Source organism: Talaromyces atroroseus, assembly GCF_001907595.1.
Source record: "Talaromyces atroroseus strain IBT 11181 chromosome Unknown scaffold_12, whole genome shotgun sequence".
Classification (NCBI taxonomy): domain Eukaryota; kingdom Fungi; phylum Ascomycota; class Eurotiomycetes; order Eurotiales; family Trichocomaceae; genus Talaromyces; species Talaromyces atroroseus.
The window spans coordinates 968,392-992,971 of record NW_017971444.1 but is presented as its reverse complement, the minus strand read 5'-3'; the positions used below and the strand labels follow the sequence as shown (position 1 = coordinate 992,971).

At 47.7% G+C, this 24,580-nt stretch overlaps 9 protein-coding genes across 9 annotated transcripts, besides 1 other annotated feature; 5 read left to right on the top strand and 4 right to left on the bottom strand.

Annotated features, from left to right (window-relative positions):
• Positions 1-202: 202 nt before the first annotated feature.
• On the top strand, positions 203-2,767 carry UA08_08025 (hypothetical protein; the record flags this gene model as incomplete). Its single annotated transcript, XM_020262940.1, has 6 exons — positions 203-529; positions 604-658; positions 833-1,510; positions 1,569-1,855; positions 1,935-2,060; positions 2,114-2,767. 6 exons carry the CDS (start codon positions 203-205, stop codon positions 2,765-2,767), a joined length of 2,127 nt encoding a protein of 708 aa, XP_020117004.1.
• A 633-nt stretch (positions 2,768-3,400) lies between these two features.
• Positions 3,401-5,382, bottom strand: UA08_08024 (hypothetical protein; the record flags this gene model as incomplete). Its single annotated transcript, XM_020262939.1, has 2 exons — positions 3,401-5,112; positions 5,184-5,382. The coding sequence occupies 2 exons, from the start codon at positions 5,380-5,382 to the stop codon at positions 3,401-3,403; spliced, it is 1,911 nt and encodes a 636-aa protein (XP_020117005.1).
• Positions 5,383-5,838: 456 nt separating this feature from the next.
• On the top strand, positions 5,839-7,529 carry UA08_08023 (hypothetical protein; the record flags this gene model as incomplete). Its single annotated transcript, XM_020262938.1, has 2 exons — positions 5,839-5,958; positions 6,033-7,529. The coding sequence occupies 2 exons, from the start codon at positions 5,839-5,841 to the stop codon at positions 7,527-7,529; spliced, it is 1,617 nt and encodes a 538-aa protein (XP_020117006.1).
• Positions 7,530-7,904: 375 nt separating this feature from the next.
• UA08_08022 (Oxidation resistance protein 1) lies at positions 7,905-9,204 on the top strand (the record flags this gene model as incomplete). Its single annotated transcript, XM_020262937.1, has 2 exons — positions 7,905-8,974; positions 9,060-9,204. The coding sequence occupies 2 exons, from the start codon at positions 7,905-7,907 to the stop codon at positions 9,202-9,204; spliced, it is 1,215 nt and encodes a 404-aa protein (XP_020117007.1).
• A 340-nt stretch (positions 9,205-9,544) lies between these two features.
• Positions 9,545-12,018, bottom strand: UA08_08021 (hypothetical protein; the record flags this gene model as incomplete). The annotated part of the gene is made up of 2 exons (XM_020262936.1): positions 9,545-11,904; positions 12,000-12,018. 2 exons carry the CDS (start codon positions 12,016-12,018, stop codon positions 9,545-9,547), a joined length of 2,379 nt encoding a protein of 792 aa, XP_020117008.1.
• Positions 12,019-12,972: 954 nt separating this feature from the next.
• Positions 12,973-14,510, bottom strand: UA08_08020 (hypothetical protein; the record flags this gene model as incomplete). The annotated part of the gene is made up of 3 exons (XM_020262935.1): positions 12,973-13,758; positions 13,824-14,271; positions 14,329-14,510. 3 exons carry the CDS (start codon positions 14,508-14,510, stop codon positions 12,973-12,975), a joined length of 1,416 nt encoding a protein of 471 aa, XP_020117009.1.
• A 977-nt stretch (positions 14,511-15,487) lies between these two features.
• Positions 15,488-16,886, top strand: UA08_08019 (hypothetical protein; the record flags this gene model as incomplete). Its single annotated transcript, XM_020262934.1, has 5 exons — positions 15,488-15,546; positions 15,606-15,922; positions 15,989-16,322; positions 16,499-16,650; positions 16,831-16,886. The coding sequence occupies 5 exons, from the start codon at positions 15,488-15,490 to the stop codon at positions 16,884-16,886; spliced, it is 918 nt and encodes a 305-aa protein (XP_020117010.1).
• A 1,850-nt stretch (positions 16,887-18,736) lies between these two features.
• Positions 18,737-20,479, top strand: UA08_08018 (hypothetical protein; the record flags this gene model as incomplete). Its single annotated transcript, XM_020262933.1, has 6 exons — positions 18,737-18,896; positions 18,955-19,023; positions 19,074-19,220; positions 19,288-19,631; positions 19,683-20,150; positions 20,237-20,479. 6 exons carry the CDS (start codon positions 18,737-18,739, stop codon positions 20,477-20,479), a joined length of 1,431 nt encoding a protein of 476 aa, XP_020116817.1.
• Positions 20,480-21,115: 636 nt separating this feature from the next.
• Positions 21,116-21,210: a repeat region (Identified by RepeatMasker using a combination of RepBase library and repeat library created with RepeatScout).
• Positions 21,211-21,728: 518 nt separating this feature from the next.
• On the bottom strand, positions 21,729-23,780 carry UA08_08017 (hypothetical protein; the record flags this gene model as incomplete). Its single annotated transcript, XM_020262931.1, has 8 exons — positions 21,729-22,229; positions 22,293-22,351; positions 22,418-22,602; positions 22,655-22,735; positions 22,786-23,033; positions 23,219-23,281; positions 23,359-23,475; positions 23,592-23,780. The coding sequence occupies 8 exons, from the start codon at positions 23,778-23,780 to the stop codon at positions 21,729-21,731; spliced, it is 1,443 nt and encodes a 480-aa protein (XP_020116816.1).
• Positions 23,781-24,580: the final 800 nt, after the last annotated feature.

The window sequence follows — 24,580 nt, the reverse complement described above, 5'->3', positions numbered from 1 at the left end:
TTCGACGATGATGTAGACGCCCCCCGCATCGCCCATCCCAGCCAATGGCAGCACGTTCCTAAGCACTGATGTCAAAATCAAACACCAACCTGAACATCTTCACTTATCTTTTCTAGAGACATTGTTCATGCTTGTTGGAGAAGAAGCTTCATGGACACATGCTACAATTAATTCTTCCGGTAAATGGCCCGTCTGACCCAACATGAAGAAAGTGGCTACTTGCGGCTCCAGCTCCGTGGCAAATGCGACCAGCTTCTCATTCTTCACAAACACCATCAATGGCAAGTCCTGTCTCAGCGACAAGACATCGCAGCCGATCAATCCTTCGACCCGTCAACCTCTGTGGGAGGTTCCATTGGCAACCGAGGATGATGTAGATACTGCGGTCACTGCCGCCAATGAGGCTTTTCTCTCGTGGTCACAAACTCCCTGGCTAGAAAGAGCCAAATATCTCAATCAAGCCAGGAAGGTATTGCTGCAAACTCGTGACGATATGGCGAACCTGATTATGCAAGAAACTGGGAAGCCTGTGAGCATTCTTAAGCATGCTAATTAGCAAGCTTTACATTGCAAGATTGCAAACTGATACGTGTATTATTCAAGCTTCCATTTGCAGAGATGGAGGTTGACCACACAGCCCGTTTCTTGGCATACTACAGTAAGCTACAAGCATCAGCTTCTACCGGGCAAAGCCACTGATCAGCAGAAGCTTCCCACCCAAAATTGGAACCGAAGATAGTCACCGATAATAGTGAACTGTGTCTGTCTGTGAGATACGTTCCTATGGGTGTCGTCGCAGCTATATGTCCATCCATCTATTCTTTGTTGCTAGCAGCAGCAAAGATTGGCGCCGCACTGATAACAGGAAACACCGTGATTGTGAAACCGTCTCCATTTACTCCATATAGCTCGTTAAGATTCGTTGACCTCGTCAAGTCCATATTCCCTCCAGGCGTCATCCAGGCGCTGAATGGAGACGAGAAGCTAGGACCTGCGCTTGTTGAACATGCTAACATTCATAGAGTCAGTTTTACTGGCTCTACTGCAAATGGAAAGCAGGTCATGGCTGCTGCAAGCAAGACTCTGAAGCGTGTTACCCTAGGATTGAGCGGGAACGATGCCTGCGTCATCTGTCCAGATATAGATATCTCCGTAGTAGCGCCTCGAGTTGCGGTTGGTGCCTTTCTGAACTCTGGTCAATCCTGTCTGGCTACCAGACGCATCTACGTGCATCAGGATATATACCAGGACTTCATGCAACACATGATTGACGTAGTGAAGTGCTGGAAAACAAGCCCCTCTTCTCCAGAAGCCGGCAACGTGCTCGGTCCAATCCAAAACGAAGCGCGATATTTGGCTGTCAAGCAAATTCTTGAAGATATGCAGGCGAAGGGTCTCAAATTTGCATTAGGAAAAGCAGAGTTTCATGAGGACAACCATTTTGTTATTCAACCAGCGATCATCGACAATCCCCCTCATGACTATGGAAGCGTGATGGAAGAGGCTTTTGGTATGTGAGAATCAGTATTTTATCTCGAAACTGTTTGGCTGACTGACAATACACCTAGGCCCTGTTATCTCTCTATTCTCCTGGAAAGACGAGCACGAAGTGGTCAGCCGTGTCAACGATACGAATGCAGGGCTTGGAGCGAGCATCTGGTCGGGCGATATGGACAACGCTGTAGCCATCGGCGAGCGCATCCAGGCTGGCATGGTCACCATCAACAGCCATCCGGCGCCACTCCCAAGCGGCTATCTGTCTGGATGGAAGGAGAGCGGACTGGGCGGAGAGTTTGGCTCTGAGGGTCTGTTGTCGTACTGCAATGCGCAAACCATGTACTGTTACAAGCTGCCGGTTGCTCCAGGGTCGGGGGAGGCTGAGTGAACATGAGATGGGATGATGAAGGTAGGGCACTTGTATGAATCACTGGCAGTTAATTCAGTTCAGTCAGTTCGGGTGTAGTCCTTCCTTGACCGAGCTCCTTCTGTCCACCGCAACCACCACCACAGCAAGATATCCCTGCCTCCCTCTTCTTTTTCACACAACACAACATGCTGATGTATGTATCATCATCACTATACATTCGTTATTACTCTCCTTTCTGTTTGTTAGCTTGACTTCATCATTTGCCCATCTTCAATCCGCATTCGCACCCACGATCTGTCTATCTATCTCGCCATGTCCGCCACACCCCCCTCGAACATGACGCCGGACTCTCTAGTCCGAGCAGAACGATTCCACAACGTCTTCCAGATCCAATACCTCCCACTCCTCCATCCCAAGTTCTGCATCAAACGTCCCAATGGCCAGATGGTGCCCTTAATCGCCATGGACGAGTTACCGCAGTGGCTCCTCGTCGTCACCAAGTACCCCATTACGATCAACGATATGGAAGTAGTAGCCCCCAACAGATATGTCCCACGGGCCGGGGAGTACGACATAATCTGCCTTTTCTGCGAGTCCACCCTCGAGCATGTTGCCGACGACATAAGCTGGCAGAGGAGCAAAATGAAGGATTTGGATCAGTATAAAGACTCTTTGATTGGACGACGTTACCCTCCTTATGTATACCCTTCTTCCTATTATGAGGATGCGCGTTCCCTGCACCATTACGATACGTTGGCCATGTCGCGGGCGATGTATTATAATCCGGGCCGGACTGGTCTCAACCCTGAAGCGAGCGTCTTCAGACCAGCTGCTGGGGGGTCAAATCATCTGTCGCCAAAGGCATTTGGACTGCCATGCCCGATACGTATGCCAAATTAATGATTTGCTTTTGATCTCCGGACCATTCGGCACGGTATTCTGACGACGGTTTCCATGCAGGATCAGGCGATGCCCGTTTTGCGACTCGAGAACTTCAAACTATCTTCCAACTGCCACTGCCACAGTATAGGCATGTGTATATCGTTCATCCTGACTTCTATATGCATCACAACCGCTATTCACCTCAACCCCGTATGGGGATTCCTTGGCAGCCTTGAAATATGGCGTGGGAACTCGGCCTGCATCGATCTTTCCTTTGATTAGAAACAGACTCTTATTCATCCTCAAAGTTGGATTACTCGAGCTTGAGTATGTTATGTTTGGTTGGCAGTCCCTTCTTTTTGTTCTTTTCTATTCATACTCCACGATCCACTTGGATGCCTGCAGTGTTATACGCGAACAGTATGATATTATACATAGCTAGCTGATGTGCTGGATGTCTTGGAGCAAAGACGATGGGTTGCACAGATCAATCCCTGAATGAGTATATACTTAACACCAAGTTTATGCATGCATGCATTTTATACAAAAACGCCCAAACCCCAAACAAATGTACAGAAAACGCCCTCTCTTTTATATTATATGTATACCCAGGCTACCAGTAGAAGAGTAGTCTTTGACTCCTCTCCGTAATCATTTCTTGTCTTGGATATCAAACACCCAAGAGCGAAGTGCATACATCGTCGCGGATCCACCTAAACTGCGATTGACTTGCAGGAACGACTTCGAGCTAGTCGTTGCAAGATATGCCTTTAACAACTTCAGAAGCACAGACAACGGGAGAGATCGGAGGTGGACTTGTTGCGGGAAATATTCAAAGTCGTCGTAAATAGAATCACCGTTCGCCTCGTTCTTATCCTCAAGAGGAGGCGAAAGGAGATGTTTGGGTATATAAGCGAAAAGCTCGGGGACAGATTTCACAACCTCATTGATCGGCTGTCCCGGGAACAACTTGTCGAGCATTTCAGAGACCGGGTCGCGACCACGAATACCAAACGAGCCTATAACGGAGAGCGCAATTTCTACAGCCTCGTCGGGCCTGTCGTGCGCTCTATCCACTGCAAACCTTTCCGCCAGTTTATCCTTGTGCTCCGGCTCAACGTACATGATGGAACACCTGCTTTCTGTGCGCTCTACCTCGTCCGGTCGTATGTAGAGTGGCTCGAAGAGCCGGTGGTCCCAGAGTAAGTGCGAGTCCTTGATGTGCCCTGTTGCGCCCAGTGCCATTCGATAGTCGTCAATGTAATTTGGCATGGTTCTGTTGGCAAGAATTGGGGTTTCGTCCAATTTTCGGGCCATTTCAGCCCTGGCTTGGATCAACTTGGTGTTCATCTCGTCAAGTGTTGCTAGATCCGTTGCTTTTGCGGCCGTACTAGGCTTTGAGCTTTCCAATTTTGCTTTGACCATTTCCTTTTCCAATGAGTCAACCTGGAGTTGCGCTTTCGCAAACTCTATCGAAACATCCACGCATCTGGCATGGTGCATGAGCTGGGCGCGCACATTCCAAACATGGCTGCGGGCTTTTTGGTACTCATTGGTACCAGGTTTAAGGTCAACGGCTTGCTCGAATTCCTGTTGCGCTTGCCAGAAATGCTGCGCTTGGTATCCTGCGTAGATCGGCGTATGCGTAGTAAATCCCGGTGCACGAGGACCCCCAGGGACATCTGACATTGACTGGATAGCAGGCTGTCTGCGTCCCTCGGGTATTGTAATGTTATTCTCTTCTGCCCGCTGAGCGACCAACTTGGCGCTTTCGCTGGCAAGCTCGCATTCACGTGATGCGACATACTCGGAATTATCGGTTTCGGCGACGTAAAGGGCTCGGTGAGCGTAGGCCTCAGTCAACATGGCCACTTTCCTCCGGTCTTTGGCTGAACGGGGAACAACCAAGTGGGCTTCGTCGGGGGGTAGAATCATCAATGTGCGAATCGTCCAGTCGCGGAAGTGTCCACGGTCTATGAGTGAATGTCCTACAAGGGATGCCCATACTCGCGAGGGGTTTTTGAAAGCTTTATCGGTCAAGTTTGCGAGGATAAGCAGATCGTTTCTTCCAGGTTGAGGTGTAGAATCGGCCATATATGTATTCAGGACATTCATCCAACTGATTCCTTTAACAGTATCATAATGCAACTTTTCGTCGTGCACTTCGACGCCTTTCTTATCGGCTAGTCTTTTTTTAATATTGCGTTGATAGCGAGACATGCGATGTTCGATGACAACATGGCGCTCGGGTTTGATGAGATCGTTGATTTTCGACGACAGTATACTCCGACCGGGGCAGAGATCGAGAATAACGGAAGGTTTGTTGGTTTCAAAGAGTCTTGATATGTGGTTGGCAAGGTCATCTGTAAGCAGAGAAATTTTCCCCTGTCAGTTCAAACAGGCCAAAAAACGAAAGTAGTTTGGAATGTCTCACCGCAGAATGCTTCGCTGACAATATCAATTCTACTCGGACCGCGCGGCTCTTTCGTTCCTACGGCTTTCCTCTTCTTCTTGGGAACTATAGGAGCTGATGCTGATGCAAGACATCGGACTGAGAGGACATTGGCCCGGCCGAACACCTCCAGTCGAGGGCGTAGGGTGAGCCCACGGGGATTGAGCGGGCGGGGGTTCATGTCATGGAAGCGATGCGTAATGCAATATTTCGTGTAAAGCTTTTTCTGTCGTTGCGATGCTCGGACGGCTGTGTTGTTTTCCAGTTGGAGAGTAAGAGCCGGCGATGGGAAAAAAAGTACATAACGGATTAGACCCGGGGGGGAACCAATGACATGCCACGATCTAATCTGATGATCACCGCCGAGCGCCTCCTGCCTTCGCGAAGACTGCGGCGGAACTTCACAACTTCTACAAGCCTCTGCCTAGGAATGCTAGCCTCGCACATCGATAATACTGATGCTCACTATGACCGGGCTAGATTCTGCCATGTTCGTCCTTTGCTAAGGCAGACTTACGCAAGCAAGCAGGAAGCAAGCAACCCTGCAGACGCACGCCGCACCCCACCTGACAATTATGCAGCCTGGACATTCATTCATCCACACTCGAATAACGAAACGACCTGAAAAGCCGACGACATGGTCTCTTCAACGCCTCACAATGTTGAGCAGATCACCCGACTTGCACAGGATTACGAATATAACCCTCTGATACCGCTGAAATACTGGCTGAGGACGGCGAATTCTCTGGTCAAGGAGGTGTGTTCATGCTGCTCCATTTGCGCTGCAGCTGCCCGCATCGATCGTACTAACACATATGGCCTTGGGTTCAGGCGGAAATCTACGAACGAGAGGGTCACGATGAACAGGCATATCTACTCCTTTTTCGGCATGCGCAATTAGTACTGGTTCACCTGGTGAACCATCCAGATGCGAAAGATGAGAAAAATCGGCATGGCCTTCTCACAGCAGAGAAGCAGGTCAAAGTCAACATTGAGAAGCTCGAGGCACTCAAGCCTCAGATCAATAAACGATATGAACGCTATAAACATTTGACACAAGACCGCGATGCGCGAAGAGTCAAGGCGCAGAAAATACAACATGATCTTCCGCCCCCGACCAATTACCAGACCATCTCGGATCCTGCGCTGTCTGGCACTGCGCAGCCATTGGAAGCAGGAGAGAATAAAGAACTTGCAGTACAGATTGCTCGTAAGGAGATCAATCGCCGTGAGACTATAAAACGTGCTAGCAGGATAGCGGGCATCACCCAAGAGGAGGAACGCGCTCGACGGACTGGTGGTGTATGGGGAGATTGGGAACAAGCTCTAGGTCAGCAAAATGTTCCTGCCAGTGATGGAGACGATTTAAGCCGACGCATACAAGAGGTTCGGTTACGTATGGAAGATTCAGAGGACAACAACAAGAAGAAGAAGATTTCTCGTCAACATGTTGAACAGACGGAAGTTCCTTCAACGTACAGGTATCCAACTGTACCTAGACAGAAGAAGCATCAATCCGATACTCCTGCACAAACTCTTTCAAAGTCATTATACAGTCGAGAAGAGCCATTAAAGCCACCGGTGCCTCCGCCCAAAAAAGCCCAGCGAGATTACTTTCCCGTGGAAGAACCACCTCCGCGCCCAGGGAAAGTATCGTCTACTACTGGTCCACCTTTACCATTGAAAGAAAAGATTGCAGCCACAAGAATACAACCAGGCCCGTCAGATCTTAACCCATCAACTTTCACTTTCAAGCCCTCTGCCTATCTGGAGAATGGAACCCCTCTGCGGACAGTTTTTCTGCCGCCTAATCTCCGGCAACATTTCCTAGCGCTCGCTGATTCCAATACACGGCGCAACCTCGAGACTTGTGGAATTCTTTGTGGAACACTGATCTCGAACGCATTATTCATATCCAAATTGCTCATTCCGGAGCAGGAATCGACCTCGGATACATGTGAGACTGTGAACGAATCGGCTATCTTTGACTACTGTGACTCTGAAGACCTGATGGTGCTCGGCTGGATCCATACGCACCCTAGTCAGACATGCTTCATGAGCTCTCGAGATCTACACACGCATTGTGGCTATCAGGCCATGCTACCGGAGAGCATTGCTATAGTCTGTGCTCCCTCAAAGGACCCCGACTGGGGAGTCTTCCGGCTTACCGATCCGCCGGGGTTGAAATCGGTGCTTGGTTGCACACAAAAGGGGCTTTTCCACCCGCACGCGGAGACAAACCTGTATACCGATGCGCTTCGGCCGGGACATGTATTTGAGGCCAAGGGCTTGGAATTCGAGACTGTCGATCTGCGTCCGGGGATTTAGGAATATGTTATGCAATGTCGTGTCGGGGACTCAGAGCAATACAATTGTCATTGACGTAGAAATAAATCATTGTATAACTAAAGCTGTGCATGATTATGGATTTATGAACCTTACTTGATAGCGTCTAGAAAATTAACAGAAAAAGGTTTTATAATATTTATTCAACTCTTTTATTTTATATATTCGCCTGTCTAAGTTCAGGATTGGAATGTATAAGTGTTATAGTAAATATTCCTGGTAGTACGGTATTTATGTGCTGCCGAGCCGAGCTGCTCCATCGCGAACTCAACACCTCCATACAACCCCCAACCTGCTTCATCAGCATTTTACCAACCCAAACGATACATACACAAGTACTGCCAAGGACAATCGCACATGTCCACTGCCAGCTCCCGCTCTCAATCCCGGTCTGGAACACCCTTGGGCACCAGGCCGCACTCGACCAACAACACCGCATCCACCTCGTCACTATCGCAACCCCCGCCGTCTTCCAATGGCGCTTCCACCACGAACAACTACTTCTCCTATCCCGTAAGCCGTGTGATGTCCGGTCTGTATCGACGTTTGACGGATCCACCGCGTGATTCCTCGCAGCAGAAACCCAACATGTCGCCTTCTTCCTCCATCTACACCCCGAAACGAACCGCGTCTCCCTTCCAACCACCCCCCCTCTCCCCCCTGACGCTCAATGCAACCTCTACCCCAAACAGTGGACACATCCTCTCTCGTGCTCTTGCAGAGGAAATCCGACTCCTCGTCCCGCCCCGGCTGCAGTTAGTCGATGCCTGGCAATTGGCCTACTCCCTCGAACGCGACGGCTCATCCCTCTCCACTCTCTACGACACCTGCAGGCAGGCCGCAGAGCACAACCCACGAGCAGGCTACGTGCTCGTCGTGCGCGACGCATCTGATGGCGGCGCTGTATTTGGCGCCTATCTAACCGATGCGCCGCACCCAAGTTCACACTTCTATGGAACTGGGGAATGCTTTCTCTGGAGAGCGAGCGTATTGGCGTCTACGCCGGTGACGTTTAGTCATAACACTCACCACAATTCTCATAATAGTCATCATAATCATAATCAAAACGAAGGACACGAACATGAAGAACAAAATAATGAACGCGATAATGAATTCCACACAATGACGGACGAAGAGCTCCAAGCAGCCGGCTTCCCGCCTCCCCCAAGCGCTGATACCACGCATGCTGTTCGCAGCACGACACTGAGAGCTAGCACTCCCACTCGGGCTCTGGGCTCCTCCTCCTCCTCGCTCGTTTCGTCAGACAACCATCTTTCGCTACCGGAAGGAAGCGGCAAGAACAATGGCAGTGTGAGCGGCAGCGGGACAAGCACACCAGAACGAATTCGATTTAAAGCGTTTCCTTATAGCGGTATTAATGATTACATGATATTTTGCGAGACCGGATTTTTGAGTGTTGGCGGGGGGTGAGTCTTTGATTTTCTTTCTGCCATATATCCACTGACTACCTTCGGGTTTTGTTTGATTATTGACTTTGGATCATGAATACAGCGATGGTCACTACGGGCTATGGATCGACTCCTCCGTTGAAAAGGGAGTGAGCGCTTCATGTCCCACGTTTGGCAACGAGCCTCTATCAGATGAAGGCACGAAGTTTGATATTTTGGGCGTGGAGATTTGGTATATCGGATCATAACCTTGCCTTATTGTAGATAGTTAGATAGTTAGCCATATACCTGGATTAATGGGTTATTTTCATCATATTACCGACCACTGCTATGTATATATTTGTTGTTTATTAAATTTGCTACCTAACTGGTTAACTACTTGATCAAGACCATTCATACAAGGACGCAAGGTGGATGTCATGCCGCAGCATAAGGCCAGCCACAGAAGAATCAAGATGAAATGAATAGCATATGGGATATCAATATCAGGGGGTATGAAAATCAAGCTAAAGACATAACAAAAACGTAAACTAAGAACCAACAGAACTCAACTAGACCATTCTCGACGCCATGATAAACCGAAATAGATTAATAAGGAGAGTTGACAATATCATTTCGACCCAAGCGGTGAGCCGCACTTCTCCGCACAGGTGTCATGGGCGGAGCAATGCTTTCACGCGTGACCTTCTTGAAGCTCCTCTTCTGCACCATGTTGACTTCATTTGGAAGAGCGACGATGACGTTCTTGTCCGAGCCGAATCTAAAGTTGTCTGCCATGACATTCTCGCCGTAGCGTTTGATAGTGTAAGGGTCCTTTCGTCCAGCAAGCACCTTCTTCAAGTTCCAAGTAATGATGAATGGGCCAGTTGCAGTAATAATAGAGGTTTCCTCGCTATCAACACCGGTATTGAATCGAGCAGGAGTAAATGCCAATGGCTGCTTGGTCTCATGCTGGAACTGAGCAACATGAGAAGGCTGTAGACCGAGACGCCGGGGCTGAGGTTTAGAGTCCTTTCCGAACGACTTCTCAAATCCAAGTTTGCCTTCGTTCTTGCCTTCCTTTTGCAATGCATCAATAAGAAGCAAATAGGTGCGGCAAGTGGCCAGGACCCAGCGACCATCGGCTGAAACGTCTAAACCAATAATAGGCTCACCAAGGGCAGGGATATGAGTCTTCGCATTGATTCCAAGACGGTCAAAGAGACGGACGTCTCCCTTGTTGGAAGCAACAGCAATATAACCTTTCTCTGTAGTGGCAGCGGCCGAGAAATCGTTTTTACTGGCATACTGCTTCAAGTTCGAATCAACCAACTTGTTTCCAGATTGCCGCGGATCGACTCGGAAGAGAGCATTCCCAGCGATACCCAAAAACGGCTGCGCTGCGGTCATTTGTGAGAATTTCTGCTCCGGAGCAAAAGTTGTGACACCAATGTCATCATGAACTTTCCACTCGTCCACCACCTTCCCATACTCAAGATCCATACGATACAAGGAATGAGGATTTGCGGCGTCCTGCAAGATCATGTTGGAATCTTCTGCATGAAGCATAACCTTCTTGGGGCTGAAGAGTTTGCCGTTTGGTGTTTCAACCTTGGAAATATTTGTAGAGAACTCAAGGTTATTGTTGGGGGTGTGTTTGAACACCCCAATCTTCGAGCCACGAACAACGAAGGACCGATCATGCTTATAGCCAACAGCAAGCTGAGAGTTGACATTGCCATCCTCAGGTCTAGTAATGACATCATCCTCTTCTTCATCACTATCGTAGTGCTCGCTGCGTTGTCCGTCGTCTTCATCTTCCTCCTCTTCTTCTTCCTCGTCATCCTCTTCTGCTTCTTCCGGCTCCCTTCCAGGCTCGACATCCTCCATAGTAAGATCTTGGAAGGCATCGAGAACGTATTCTCGCTCGTCCTCTTTTTGTTTCTCCCATTTGATTTCGTTCAGCTGTTCCCACAATGCCTGCATGAGACCTTCTTGAAACTGCTCGACTGTCTTCTGGTCCTTGAATCGTAGTAGCCAAGAGTATGCCGACCCATCTTGTGCATAGTGGTTGAAAATGAACGAAAGATATTCAAAATTGAAAACAGGGTTTATATCCCCAACAATTGGCTGGCCGAGCCATTCTTTGTCGTTGCCGGTGATTTGAAGCCAATATTGCCAGTCGCCAATCTCGGAAACTGTTGCAATGACTTCGCTGTCCTGTAGAATAAAAGCACCGGAATTGAAATCGAACAAATGCAGCTCCGCGCGTTCCTTGGCGAGGATCTCCCTGGATTCCGGTACAGTACCCGAGGGTGGTGCGGCAGTAGGTTCGTCTGCGGGCTTAATCGTGCCCTTTTTGGTCGCGTATTCCACGTCTTTGGCCATCGCTACTGCAGATTCTGCAGATGTTGGGCCTTTGGGTGTGTCAATGGGGCTAGCTGAAGGAATCGGGCTATCGTCTTCAAAGGAAAATTCTTGCAACTCCTCTTCGGTAGCTCGTTGAGCGGTCCTCTTGTATTTTCTCTCGTACTGACACTGAATTGCCGCAGATTCAAAAGTCGCAACCTTGTCAGACGAAATAGCAGAGTCGCAGACGAATTCGTAGAGGTCACCGGGGTCACCGCTTAAATCCCTCCACGCAAGTACCTTTTCACCACCGTCCCGTACAACTGACCGAAAATGAAGGGCTTGGTCGAGCAAGAACACCCTCTCGTCCTTGTCCAGAGCGTCAACAGCGGCGTCTTCGTCTTCCTCTTCAGCAAGCTCCTCCTCGCCTTCCTCGTATGCTCTTTGAACGACAAGCTGGTATTGGAATTCCTGGCCTGTTCGGCGGATTGTGGCGACGGCGTCTTTGAAGATCAACTCAGAGTATCCCTTTGGTGATAGGGGACGGACAAGATAAAGCTGGCCTTGGGGGATGTCGATAATAGCCTCTTTTGAAGAGTCTCCGAAGAGATATTTGCTGACTGCAAATCGCAACGCAACTATATTAGTTCTCTGAGGTCCACTTTTGACGACAGGGGGGTTCAATTGGCGGGGTTGTGAAGGTTGCAAAACATACCGTTCCGGAGCATAAACATATTTCTTCTGGTGGCGACTTCCCTGCTGTCAGCCTTGTCGTGCTTTCCAGGAAGTGTACGCCAGAGAAAGTTGTTCAAATGAGAGATTAACTGCAAAACGAAAGAAAAGGTGATGAAAAGCCCGGTTAGTTAATCTGCGTTAACGGCGTCTAAGGGAACGAAGAAAAAAAAAGAATTGTTGTTTGGTGTTGTTGTCCGGCAACCAGCGCTGACCCCGCCACTCCCAAAGAAATAGTCAGTGACGCAGTTGCCGCCACTCGATGTGGCGGTGCATCACAACATGTGGCGCGTGCTATGTTTATAAAGCTTCTGATTGGAAAATCTCATGGCTACAGCGAATCAACAACGCTAAGTCATGGTTGATTCTATTTAGCTATCTGCACTACTGATAATAATACTCTGAAATTCCAGAACAGCTATATTCTTCTACGTGCGGCTCTTTAGGTAAATGCCCATCTCCATCTCCACCAGTGAGATTAGGGCTAGGGCTAGGGCTTGCGCCCATTTAAAACTTCGAACAGAATTGAGCTTAATGGATATGGAATGAATTGAGCAACTCATCTACTTTGATAACGAATGCTTGATTTCTCGTATATATACTATTTGACTTAGTGCTAAAGACTCGGATAGGAAGAGAGGTATATCAAAATCAAAATCACCATTGACGCCTTCAAAACAGAGACGAGCAAACTCATGCTTCGTGCTCAACATGTGTAGAACAGTCGAAGCTCTGGCTTGAGCGAGGGACGTCATTACTAGGATTTAGATTGAAAAAATTGGTCGGCTTTAAAGACACAGTCATCATTTCAATGGGCATGACGGGAAAGTCTAAATAATTTCACTTTGTTAGCCTTAGTATGAATCTCAGACAGACAGTGAAACAAACCTTCTGGTCGAACAATATGTGTCAAGCCAAATGTGTGCCACAAAACAACATCCGTGTTCTCGACATTCTCATCCCGTATACAACTCATCGTCATGGTAAGCAGTCACCCATATCGGCTCCGAGGCAAAAATGCCTCTCTTCGAGTTAAATGTCTCTTCATTCATAATCATCATTTGCGAGGGCAGAGCATGCAGTTTATATGCAACAGGTTTTCCGGATACTGGGTTGACGACATTTGAATTCTGAATCCTGTAAACTCGAGACTTGGTGAGATCAAGATTATAGCCTCCAGGTTTGCTGATTGTCGATGTTGACGGCAAGAATGCCACGCCGTAAGGATCGGTCTGCCCGTCTTGGAGTGGGACTATATCGTCAAATACCACGCTGTTTTGCTGTCCATCAATAGCAGGATTGACTCTCAAGCAAAACAAATGCTGGTGGTTCAATGCTAGAGCCCCTGGGGCTACTTTAACACCCCACGGCGGGACCTTTGTCGCCTTTGGGCTGATTGGCACAGTCGAGACAATTCCCGTGGCACGAAGTTCGATGTGGATATTGGCCGACTGGTCTAGGATAAAGGCAAGGATATACTCGTAATTCGCGACAGTTGCAACACACTGAACGACGAGCTGACGATTGCGTGTCACCGACGCTGATTGCGAACGGAAATTAACATGTTTCAAACCAATACCTGCATCGATCTCGTGCATGCACACCACGTTCTTCAACTGAACAAGTTCTCCGGTAGACGTGACTCGGCAGCCATCAAAATATCGAATATGTCCAAGACAGTCACATCCGAGTTCGAGACTGTTAGAATTGATCCCGAGACCGGTGTCACCGAGATCAAATGCCTGTTTGCGATGGTACGGAGTACGAGGATCACCATAAGGGACTGTCATTTCACTCAATGATAAACGGTAGAAGGTTGACCGCCAAAAGTGACATTATACAGAACTGGTCCTTCGCGCAGATTCCAGCCAAGAATAAATTTCCACTTTTGCCATGAAACTTCTCTGTCATTAACGGTAAAGGATGGGCCCTTTGGTTGATGAACATGTAGCGGAGTGAGATCAGTGCGTTGTCCTTCTTTCTTCAGTAGACGGCTGGAATATTCAACAGCTGCAACTGGGTCCCAAGGACCAGTGATACTGTCGACCGTGGGCTCATCGCCGAGCGGAAGGTAGTCTACCCACTGAAGCGTCATCGTGTATGCATCAAAGACTGGGGAGAAGGGAAGGGGGATTGAGTAGTGATTCGCTTCAGGGTCGACGTTGAGCACGAGGTACATGTAGCATTGGTATAGTCGTCGCCGTTCAGTCTCGTCATCAGTGCCATACGCCCATGGATCATTGATTACTTGAGTACTGCAAACGAGTCCATGTAGCGTACACGATCTTCAAACTTTCAAAGGACATACTTACCCGGCAGGAAGTTGGAGTTTCTGGGTTGCCTCGAGCACTTGAGGATGGGTATTACACAAGCTTTCAATAGCGGCGATTTCATCGGGATCAGCTGGGCCTTGAACATCGCGCAGTTCCTCGACTGAAAGAACACTGAGAGCGGTAATATCCAGAATTGCCTTTTGAAGGACGATGTTGGGCATTTGATGAAAATAAACCCGTGCTCGACGAGATGGGAATGGCCCACTCGGGTTTTCCTCATACTTGATTACTTCGTTTTTTTGGAGTTTCTAGCAAATCGATGAAGTTGAACCGATTTCTCATAACTTGAACTGTCTGTGCTAGTTCTTCGGGTGAGATAGGGTCCAGTGGGTGGCGAGCCATTTTGGATGGTCTGTGTTGCTTGCGCAGTTTAGTTTCAAATATTCAAAGGTTCAATCACTCATCAATCAAGGCCTTCAAGTTCTGACACCATTATTTATATTCGAATTCTATTTGCGGGTTCTCGGTGACAAGCTTTCCTAAATATCACTCATTGTCGTTTCATGGAAAAAAGTTAAAACTGCATTCCGAATCACATGCGAGCAGTTGGTCAATAACGGACAATTTTACTGTCCTGAGCTGAGAAGCGCGGTCGTATACTCCATGTTAGCTGTTGAGTCCGTGAGCGTTGATTTACTGTATTGAGACGACGAGCGCGGTGAACAACATCACTCGCTTCGTTGCGCCCAGTTACGAAGCACATGGACTACGAGCTACTGCATTGATTGTTTTGATACGTATTGTATATACTGATCAATTGAGCTTTACTGTGCGTCCAGTGACCATAAGCAGCCCGGTTATTATTTATAGCTCGTGGATTTACCCCATCGGGTAATTTTGTCAGCTCCTCAAAGCACAACGTTTCCAGTCCATAGTCTATGCATCTGGCGGTGGGGCAACCAGGTACACAATGCAATTTTATATGGCTAAGCCCAGTTAAAAAGCCCTGGTGAGGGGTTGCAGTACATGTCTATCTATAAGGTAGGGTAGGTTTCTTAAGAGACAATAACTATTCCGTGCCACAGGAAGCTACTTTACCCTCACCCTCTCACATTCGATATTCTCTTTACTATAAATTTCAAGAACATTTGACAAGATTGACATTATCAAAAAAAACCCCCTGCTTTCGACGTCATAAATGTCCACTAAGCAACGCAATTTGGATGGAAAAACAGCCATCGTTACAGGGTCATCCAGGTTCGCGAACGACGCGTCCTCTTGTTAACGTAGAGATACAAGCTAACGGGATTGTTTAGAGGAATCGGTGCAGGAATAGCAATTGAACTCGCAGAGCGTGGAGTTCGTGTCGTTGTCAACCATGTTTCTCCCAGAAGCGCAAAGTCAGGAGAACAGGTTGTAGAGAAGATCACAGCAGCGGGCAGAACAGCTCTGCTGGTCCAAGCAGACCTCGCTTCGATGGATGGAATACAGAAGCTTGTTCAAGAAACCGTGAATTTCAGTCTTGACAAGAAAATCGACATTGTCGTGCACAATGCTGCGTTTGGTGACGATTGTTACCTGGAAGACGTAACTGAAGAATTCTACTATAAACAGACGGACACGAATCTGAAAGGTATGTAAGGGTCTTATTTCAGTCTGAAAAATCGGCATAGATAAGAAACTAATTGGATAACTCCAGGGCCCATATTTCTCACGCAGGCCATACTGCCTCACCTTACAACATCCGGCGGCCGAATTGTTCTGCTTTCATCGATCTCTGCCCGCATGGCATTTACATCGCAAACAGTCTACGCAGCAACAAAAGCCGGATGTGAAGCTCTTGCTCGGTGTTGGTCCGCGGCACTGGGCAAAAAATATGGTGCCACCGTGAATTGCGTGAATCCCGGCCCAGTTGGGACGGAGATGTATTGGGAAAGTGATCCTGAATTCCTCAAATCAATGGAGCCTATCATTGAAGCAACGCCTGCCGCTCCTCGAGTAGGAGAGGTATCTGATATCGTGCCATTGGTTGCGTATGTTTTCCCTGTCCTTCTCACCCTGAAAAGATTCTACTGATCAATGGTACATGCAGTTTTCTATGTTCGGAAGAGTCTCGTTGGACTACCGGGTCTGTTCTTAGTGCAAATGGTGGAATGCTTCCAATATAATCTGATGTAGAACATCGACTGAAACCTAAAATATCAGATAGTCGTGTTGATACTCAAGCTCTTTGTTATGAGTCTGAATTCAGTCAGTCTCTAGGACAAGAAGAAATTTTCTCTACTAGACTTACAAAATCGGCCCAGGAAAGTGTTGACCCAAGTAGTTCTGGATTCGCATCCCTTGCAGCCCAAATGCGATGTAAGAGGTCGATAGCAACACAGATACGAAGGTTAGTTCTGTCTTCGAGAGCATTCAGCCGTAAGAGAATGTAATGCGAGCGTATGGAGAAGTACACTCTGAACCAGCCATGGTCAACGGCAAGACAAGCAGAATGGCCAATTCAGCGTGTATCGGTATTTTAGAGACTGAATCCAATAGTTTGCTATTACATTCTTCCACCTCCTCCCGGTCCGCGGGTAGAAAATCTCGCCTGAACTGGCAAATCCGTAAGAGACAGGCATATCGAAATGCATTTGCAACGTGTGTCCACAGAGGATCCGACGTCGGGGGCACATATCGCGTTTCATCCCAAAGACGCAGCTTGGTCTCACTTTTGTATAGACAATATTTAAACAATTCAAAGGAGTGTCCATTTGTACCGCTGTCCCTTGCTCGGCTGAAAACGTCGCCCATTATGAGGAAGATCTCTCTTGGGCATCCATTCATCATTTCAAATTTGCAATCGCTGGTTTGGGCCAGGACTTGACGAGTTTCCTGTGAAAATGACAACTTCTGTGACCCGCTGAAGCAGCGAACAAGATCAAACCTGGAGATGTGAGGGTATAATACACGAACAACCACAAAGTAGATGCATACGCACCATGAAAGAGTAGAAAGCAAAAATAGAGTACGCGGACGATGTCGACCTAATTCCATGTTGTTCATCATTTCTTGATACACCGTACTCGCGCCGGTGAGATGGGCGCCATGAACTGAGACTCCAGAATCGCAGATCTGGCAGTTCATTAATGGCGTTTATTATGATAACAAGGGAGATGAAGGGGGCTCGCATCATGAATTAACAAAATGAGAATCGTTGCTAAAATGGCATCCTGATCCCAGTCATTCAGGCTTTGAAGAGCGAACCGGTTTTCCGACCCCAGTGCAGAGCGAAGAAGTCTCATAGCGTCCGTTCTGTGACTGAGTGATTCTGTCTCATGGTCACCGCCGTCAAATCTGGAGGCGCCCATGTGACAAGCAGTCAAGGCCAATATCGCATGCAGTAGCGGGAGATGCTCGTAAGCAAGCGGCAATATGAAACTCCTATACGGATTGGTGCAAAGGCTTGGGTCGTTCACCATAATGTGAGGGCATATATTCGTATCGTCTGTTTGACTAATCAGAAACCCAGCGCTCCCAAGCCCTAAAGGAAGACTTGGATCTCACAGTAGGATAGAGCCACCTCCGTCGACGGAGAAACAAGCAGCCTCTGGAGCTCAGCTGTCTACGCATCGCCAGGAGAGAGGGCCTTACTGCTCGTGGAGGCTAGACTAGGGGATAGTACAGCCTCCACCCGGGACGTGATGAGACCAGCATCCGCAGGTGGACGACATGGCAGGGAGCTCTCCGTGGGTTCGGGTGCCCTTCTCGGAGGGCCCCGGGCATTAGTCTGAGGATGAGGCTCAGGATTCAATGCATCCTTCAATCGCCCGCGACTTGCAACACCGCAAAACTTGAACTTGGGGGGGTATCCACGGCATACCAGCCCTCGCGAGCGACAACGCAGACAGGCTGGCTGAGCGCGGTCGCATCTCCGGCCCTTCTGGCGGCAGGTCAGGCAAGAGGCATGAGACTTGGGAGCGGCGCTCATTTCTCGGCCTGTTCCTAGCTTCCAAGGTAGCGATATTGCAATTGGGGCATATAGCCTGCTAGTTATGACTGTGGGAACTACTGGAAGAGGATAAAGCGAGCACTTAACCGTTGTCTGCGTTATCTCCGCGTCTTATCTGCGTCTTATCTGCTCCGCGCGCAATGACCGTCTTGGGATAAGCGCGACGTATACCTACCCTTTAAGGAAATATCACAGTATTGCGTGCATTGACCTAAAACAGACAATACTGTCGCAAGAGAACAGCTCCAACATGAGCGAGCGGTCTTTCTACTACCTGAAGTGCGCCTGCTCGAGGCTGGCTCAGCCTGTGGATTGTACTCCGCAATTTGTCAGGCCATCTCACTGAGCAATAACATCTTTAAATACCACAGTTTCCCGTGATTGTATCTCCTCACAATCTCTGTAATTCGCAGCACATAGTCATCTTCACACTGCAGATTTTATCTTGTGAGAATGCATGCTCGGACATCCGATGCCTACTCCTGGACACAGGAAAACGGTCTCCAGAAAGGCGGATTCGAGTGCCAGGGTGCCATAGCACCATCTACAAAGATCAAGGTTCCTGGAGGCTTTGTGTACGATGTGGTTGTAATCGGAGGTGAAATGCAGGGCTGTCAGCCGCTCGAGATCTTGCGACATCAAGTATGTAATGCACTGACCAGCAATCTTAGACCATTCCGTACTTCTGCTTGAGGGCCGAGACAAAATTGGAGGACGCACCTTCAGCGTCGATTCGAATGGTTGGCTCTAACATCCATGTTCCCTCTCTCCAACTAACGTCATCGAATAGGCTTCAAGTACGAAATGGGAGGCACTTGGGTGTCACATTATCAACCTCACACTTTTTCAGAATTGAGAAGGTATAACCTGGATAAGGATTTAGTTGCCACAAGGCAGCCAGGTTATGAGAATGACTACTACACTCTCAATCTTCAAGGTACTACCAAGGGCCTAGCAGCTCTTGAGAGGAGAACTGAGTTTACTTACATACTTGCTGCCGTTAGGAGAACCCTCAAGAAAACTATCGCATAAAGAAGCCTCTCAGATTTTCACCGAAGCCTGGAACAAGTTCATCAATGTGGATGGCCACTTGTGCCGTAAAATCTGCCCGTTGCCCTACCAACAACTGGGAAACATCATGGTTGATCGACAGGAAGTAAAAAAAGTAGACCAACTGTCTTCTTGGGACCGGTATGAGGAAATCAAACATAAACTATCGCCTGAGGGATCCGGCATGCTTCTCTCTCAGCTTCTCATGATTTCCGGTGGTGATCTAAAAAATTCCAGTCTGTGGGACATGATCCGAAGCCAGGCCTTGGGAGGGCATGACATCTCCAACTTTGAAGACGTGTGAATCTTGTACAAACTCCAAGACGGCCAGTCTTGCTTGGCAAGAAAGATATTTGATGAAGCCGTCCAGACAGGCTTGGATTACTCCTTCAAGGCCGCAGTCACGAGCGTAAGTAACTCCCGCCAAAATGGTCAGCAGCTTGTCGAGGTAGGAACACAAGACGGCCGCACATTTCCAGCCCGTCGAGTCATTTGTACTGTCCCACTCAATGTGCTCAAGCACATTAAATTCAGCCCTCCATTATCTGCAAAACGCCGTGAAGCAGTTGACCAGGGTCATATCTATTTTATGACCAAAATACACGCCGAAGTCAAGGGCTCTGGACTTGCCTCATGGCAAGGTACTGCCTACCCCAGCCCCCTACTTTTCGGTTTTGGTGACGGCTTGACTCCTCAGGGCAATACCCATATTACTGCTTTTGGCGGAGATGAGAGACCTCATTTCCTGCCTGAACGGGACGTTGATAAGATTTGTGAAGCCCTTCAGGCCCTTCATCCCATGGATATCCAGAGATTGGTGAGTCTCTTTCTCTCTATCTCCTATCTGTCTGTGTATCTTGCCTAAGTCCTTAGCACAATCACTGAACAAAAATCAATCTACAGGTATTCCACAACTGGAACACAGACCCCTTCTCGCAAGCCGGCCCATGTTGGTGGCCACCCGAGTTCATGAGCAAGTATCAAGATGAACTACAAAGTCGGCATGGGAATGTATTCTTTGCCTCAGCAGATTGGGCGGATGGCTGGCGAGCATTCATCGATGGGGCTATTGAGCAAGGAAGAAAGAATGCACAGGAAGTTGCCGTAGAGCTTCGGGCTATGAAGCATCAGCAGAGTGTTCTGTAGTTGGATTAAAAATTTAAAGTTGCGCAGCTTGATGTAAGGCGGGGAAGGAGATGTCTATGTATGTAGATTGTAGCAATCTACCTGGGCATAGGTCATGGAAGACTGTTCTTGTTTGTCCTTAATTCTTGGTAGTGGGAATCACATGAGGTAGATCCAAAATTAGTAAAATTATGGGAACTATATAGTTCGAGAAAGGGAAATGCAGTCTAGATAACCAAGCGATCGTTACCTAGGTATACATAGACAGAATGTTCATCCAACTTGGCAATCATATTGGTTCATAGTGGAAATATGGAAGGTGATTTTGAACTTTACAGTGGACTTCATTAACACCATGACTCTCTGGTGTTCTGAAAGTTATATGGTGTTCTTCTAATAATTGCTGCTGGCATTGATAATTCTTCAGTTCTATCTATTTAAAAGCTTATACATATCCAATTTCTCTGTAGATTATAGATCCATTTTCACGCTTCTGGATAGGTACACTACCGTTGCTGCAAATCCCTAATATGTGACAACTCAAGTTCTCTATGACCGCTTTGATGTATTCATTGCTGCAGTAGACAGGCACGGATATCCCAAAAGAATATTATCCGGAGAATATCCTTGGCCTCTTGTTAGTTAATACTGGTAACAATGGGATATTAACCAGTAAGCCACGAAAGAAGGGGCCTCTTAATGGGGCTTCTGGCAATCTCCATTTTTTGTAAATAATGCCTTATAGTCAGCTGTAATATCCTCACTAGCTGCTCCTTAGTAGGGCTCATCGAACTCGAGTTTTCTTAAAAACATTTAAAGTGTATAGCATGCTTAGAGAATGTGTGTTCATGTAGTTAAATATCAAGGCACAAGAAACTGAAAAACAGAAATATCCTCCTCGTGAGGCGCTAAACCTAAAGGAAAACCGATGAGGCGGTTTTGCCTGTCTAATCTATCTCAACACTTCTCCGTTGGTAGGTGAAGGATGAAAATGCGAAAAGGTCGGTAGTAGCGAGGAATTTAGACTGGTGAAGATTCTCCCTTCTTTTTCTCCCGCTTTGGGCTGTTTTCGTTCTCTACCAACACCTCACCACAGAAGACGAAGTACATCTCACCCTTTTACTATACGGTTTGATGAATGAATCTAATACCATATCATTCAGAAGCACAGGACTTTATCCTTCCACTATATCTGGATAGATTGCTCCAATGCCCCCAGATCAACCAGACATAACCACATAACAGAGTCAGCCACATTGATCACTAATCTTCACTGATCAAGTTGCATCTCAAATCCATTCGACAAATTCAACGCATCCCAATCAATCTTCGGCCCATAGAATTTGTGTCTACCTGTCACCAGCCACAGCACATACGTAACCAGAAACAATCCCGCCAGGATAGGCGATGTCCAATTCATAGTGCTAACCTCAACCTGAGGGCCGCTAGGCGGCAAACAGACAAGAACAGCTAGCACAATGACCCACAGAGGACTGAACAAGTTGCAAAAGTATCCTGTTCTCCCCAGTTCTAAATGTCGACGGAGAAGGCATTTGGAGCGGCCGCGCAAGAGCATGATGGTTTGCGGGATTGCGTATGTGATGTTCAGGCATAGAACGGCTCCTGTCACTATGGAGTTGTATGCCGTTGTAGAGGCTAGATAGAGGAGACCGTAGATGCAGACGAAGACAACGGCGCAGACTGTAGTGCGGACGGGAAAGTCTTTAGTTGTATCGATGTGAGAGAAGTACTGTGCAAATGGAGTGCCGTTCTGTTACTGAAGTGAGTGGTTCAGGCTCAACTAGAACTTGATGTAGTGAGTAGTATTCCTTACATCTGTAGCCAAAGCCCATGCAGTTCGACCACATGTAATCCACTGTGGGATAACGCAAACTGTTTAATAGAAACAAATCAGAGTATGAACTGACTGGATCTAGTACTTCAAGTTTGACCACTTACGAACATACACTAATAGAACCCAGCACATGAGAAAAGTCGACACGGCTTTGCTGCCGGTCACCTGGTACATAACTTCTGCACTTGGTAAACCAGCATTAACGACTGCATCGAGATCCGTCATGCCAAACATTAGCAAAACAAAGAGTGGGAAAGCGGTGCTGAACCCGATGGTCATAGTGACGTTCCTAAGGCTGTGAGTGTCTCTATCTAGGTATACCTGGAAATGATCTCACGTACATGACGAAAGGAAGAACCTTCTGGGGTGAGGGACACTCTTCTGCAATGTCTATTGCTGAGTCGGTTGCAGCATATGCGTACCTTAATCTATGTTAGCTAGTATAGCAAGGGCAAAAGGGGACTAAATTTACATCGAGTTTGTAACGCCCAGTGCCCATGCTGTGCCTGCGCTCCATCCTGAAGATCCCAGTCCTGACTGGACAATATATGAGCCTGGATTAGTATGTTTCTTCATCACGACGAGGACGATGAAGTTGGCGAAAAAGCCAATCACGGAAAGATACATGGTGATTTGGGCGATTTTGGGGACTGCTTTTGGAAAGAGAAAGACGGGGGCCGCTATCATCCAGTATTCCAGTACACCAGTGTCAAGTATATACTGACGGGAGGGGTTCAGGACTGATCAGATAAAGTGACAACTAGAAGATAGGCACAGTATACCATCCACTGTGTGGTATGAAAAGCCTCATCCCAGAAGCTGACAAGTCCAAAAATTGATATTGCTGGAAGAGAGACCCCCGAGCAACACACGATGAACCAAGCAATTACTGATAACCAGCCTACCATAAATGCGAGGCCGCATTTCATACGGTGCGGTGCGACGATATAGGTGAAATGGTATTGGCCCTGCATTTATTCCATCGTAAGTTCTCGTTCTACCTTTGCATATATTTGATGAATATGAAGCATATCCTCGAACCTACCCCGGTAGATGGGAAAGCCGATGCCAGTTCCGATAGTCCAAGCGTGACAATCCACTGGACTACAGCAGCAGCCAGAAGACTAAACACAACGACCTGAGGGCCGCCATAGACGAGGTTCTGACCAAAAATGCCTAATCCAGCAATCCAGGAATTGGTGACGCTTGTTTTTCTTACTCCATTAGATTCTGGATTTTTTTAAACTAGAGTATGGGTCATTGTGCGCCTGTTCTTACCTGAATCCAAAACCTAAGGAGTCCCATTTCGTAAAATCTTCTGGGCATGGCCGAGCCATGGCCTTGAGCTTGTAGTATAGCCTCGTCTAGAGGAATTGAACCGCCCTTGGCAATGCTATGCGCTCGTTCATGCACAATGGCGTCTTCTGTAGCTGAAAGAGCGTGTTTGTTGTCTTTAGATGTCTCCATTTAGTAGTTTATATAACTTCCAAGTCGCTGTTTTGATCATATTACATCTCAGGAAGTATTCTGGAGTCTTTTTCCACACAGATACACGTCTTTGCTCTTTCCTTTATCTCTTGACTTGAGGATAACAATCCCTGCTCTGAGTCACCGTGAGTGGTCATAGGGATATCTCCCTGATATCAGACCTGTGTCGTAATAGGGCCATTGTTCATATTGTGCTGTGCTGAACTGATAATGCGGTACTAGTCTGCGATGGCTACTTCCCGATCTGAGGTAAACCATGCCTAGCAAGACTACCCAAGTTTTGTGACGGAATGAAGCCATTTTGTGTTTTGTGCAAGCGGTCGAGATAAGCAAAGGTCAAAGAACTCGGTTCCCCCGAAAGATAAGAGCTCCGCTTGTTGCTCCGCCGGACTCTCTGCCCTAATTGCCCAATCGGGAAGTACAGCGAGCACACTCGATCTGTCGAGTCGGTCTAGTGTTTGGTATTGGTTACTCTTCAAAATGCCTATTTTACTACGTAAGAAGTCGATCAATTGGACGAGCTTCCATTTGGTCGTCCTCGGTCTAGATGTACTACTAGTTCCAGGCCTCGAAAGATTAGCTCCGCGCTCAAAGCCCCTTGGAATGCGTACCTCAGATTCATATCTTATCATCTTGCAATGTCAGCACTAACTCTGGCTATTGTGGTCCAGCGTCAAACCGATTCATGATGGATTCGTCCGTTGTTGAAACAGCTATCGTTTACGGAGTAACTACACGGTAACAGTACGATTAGTTGTTTGTTCATCGTCACATTAGGA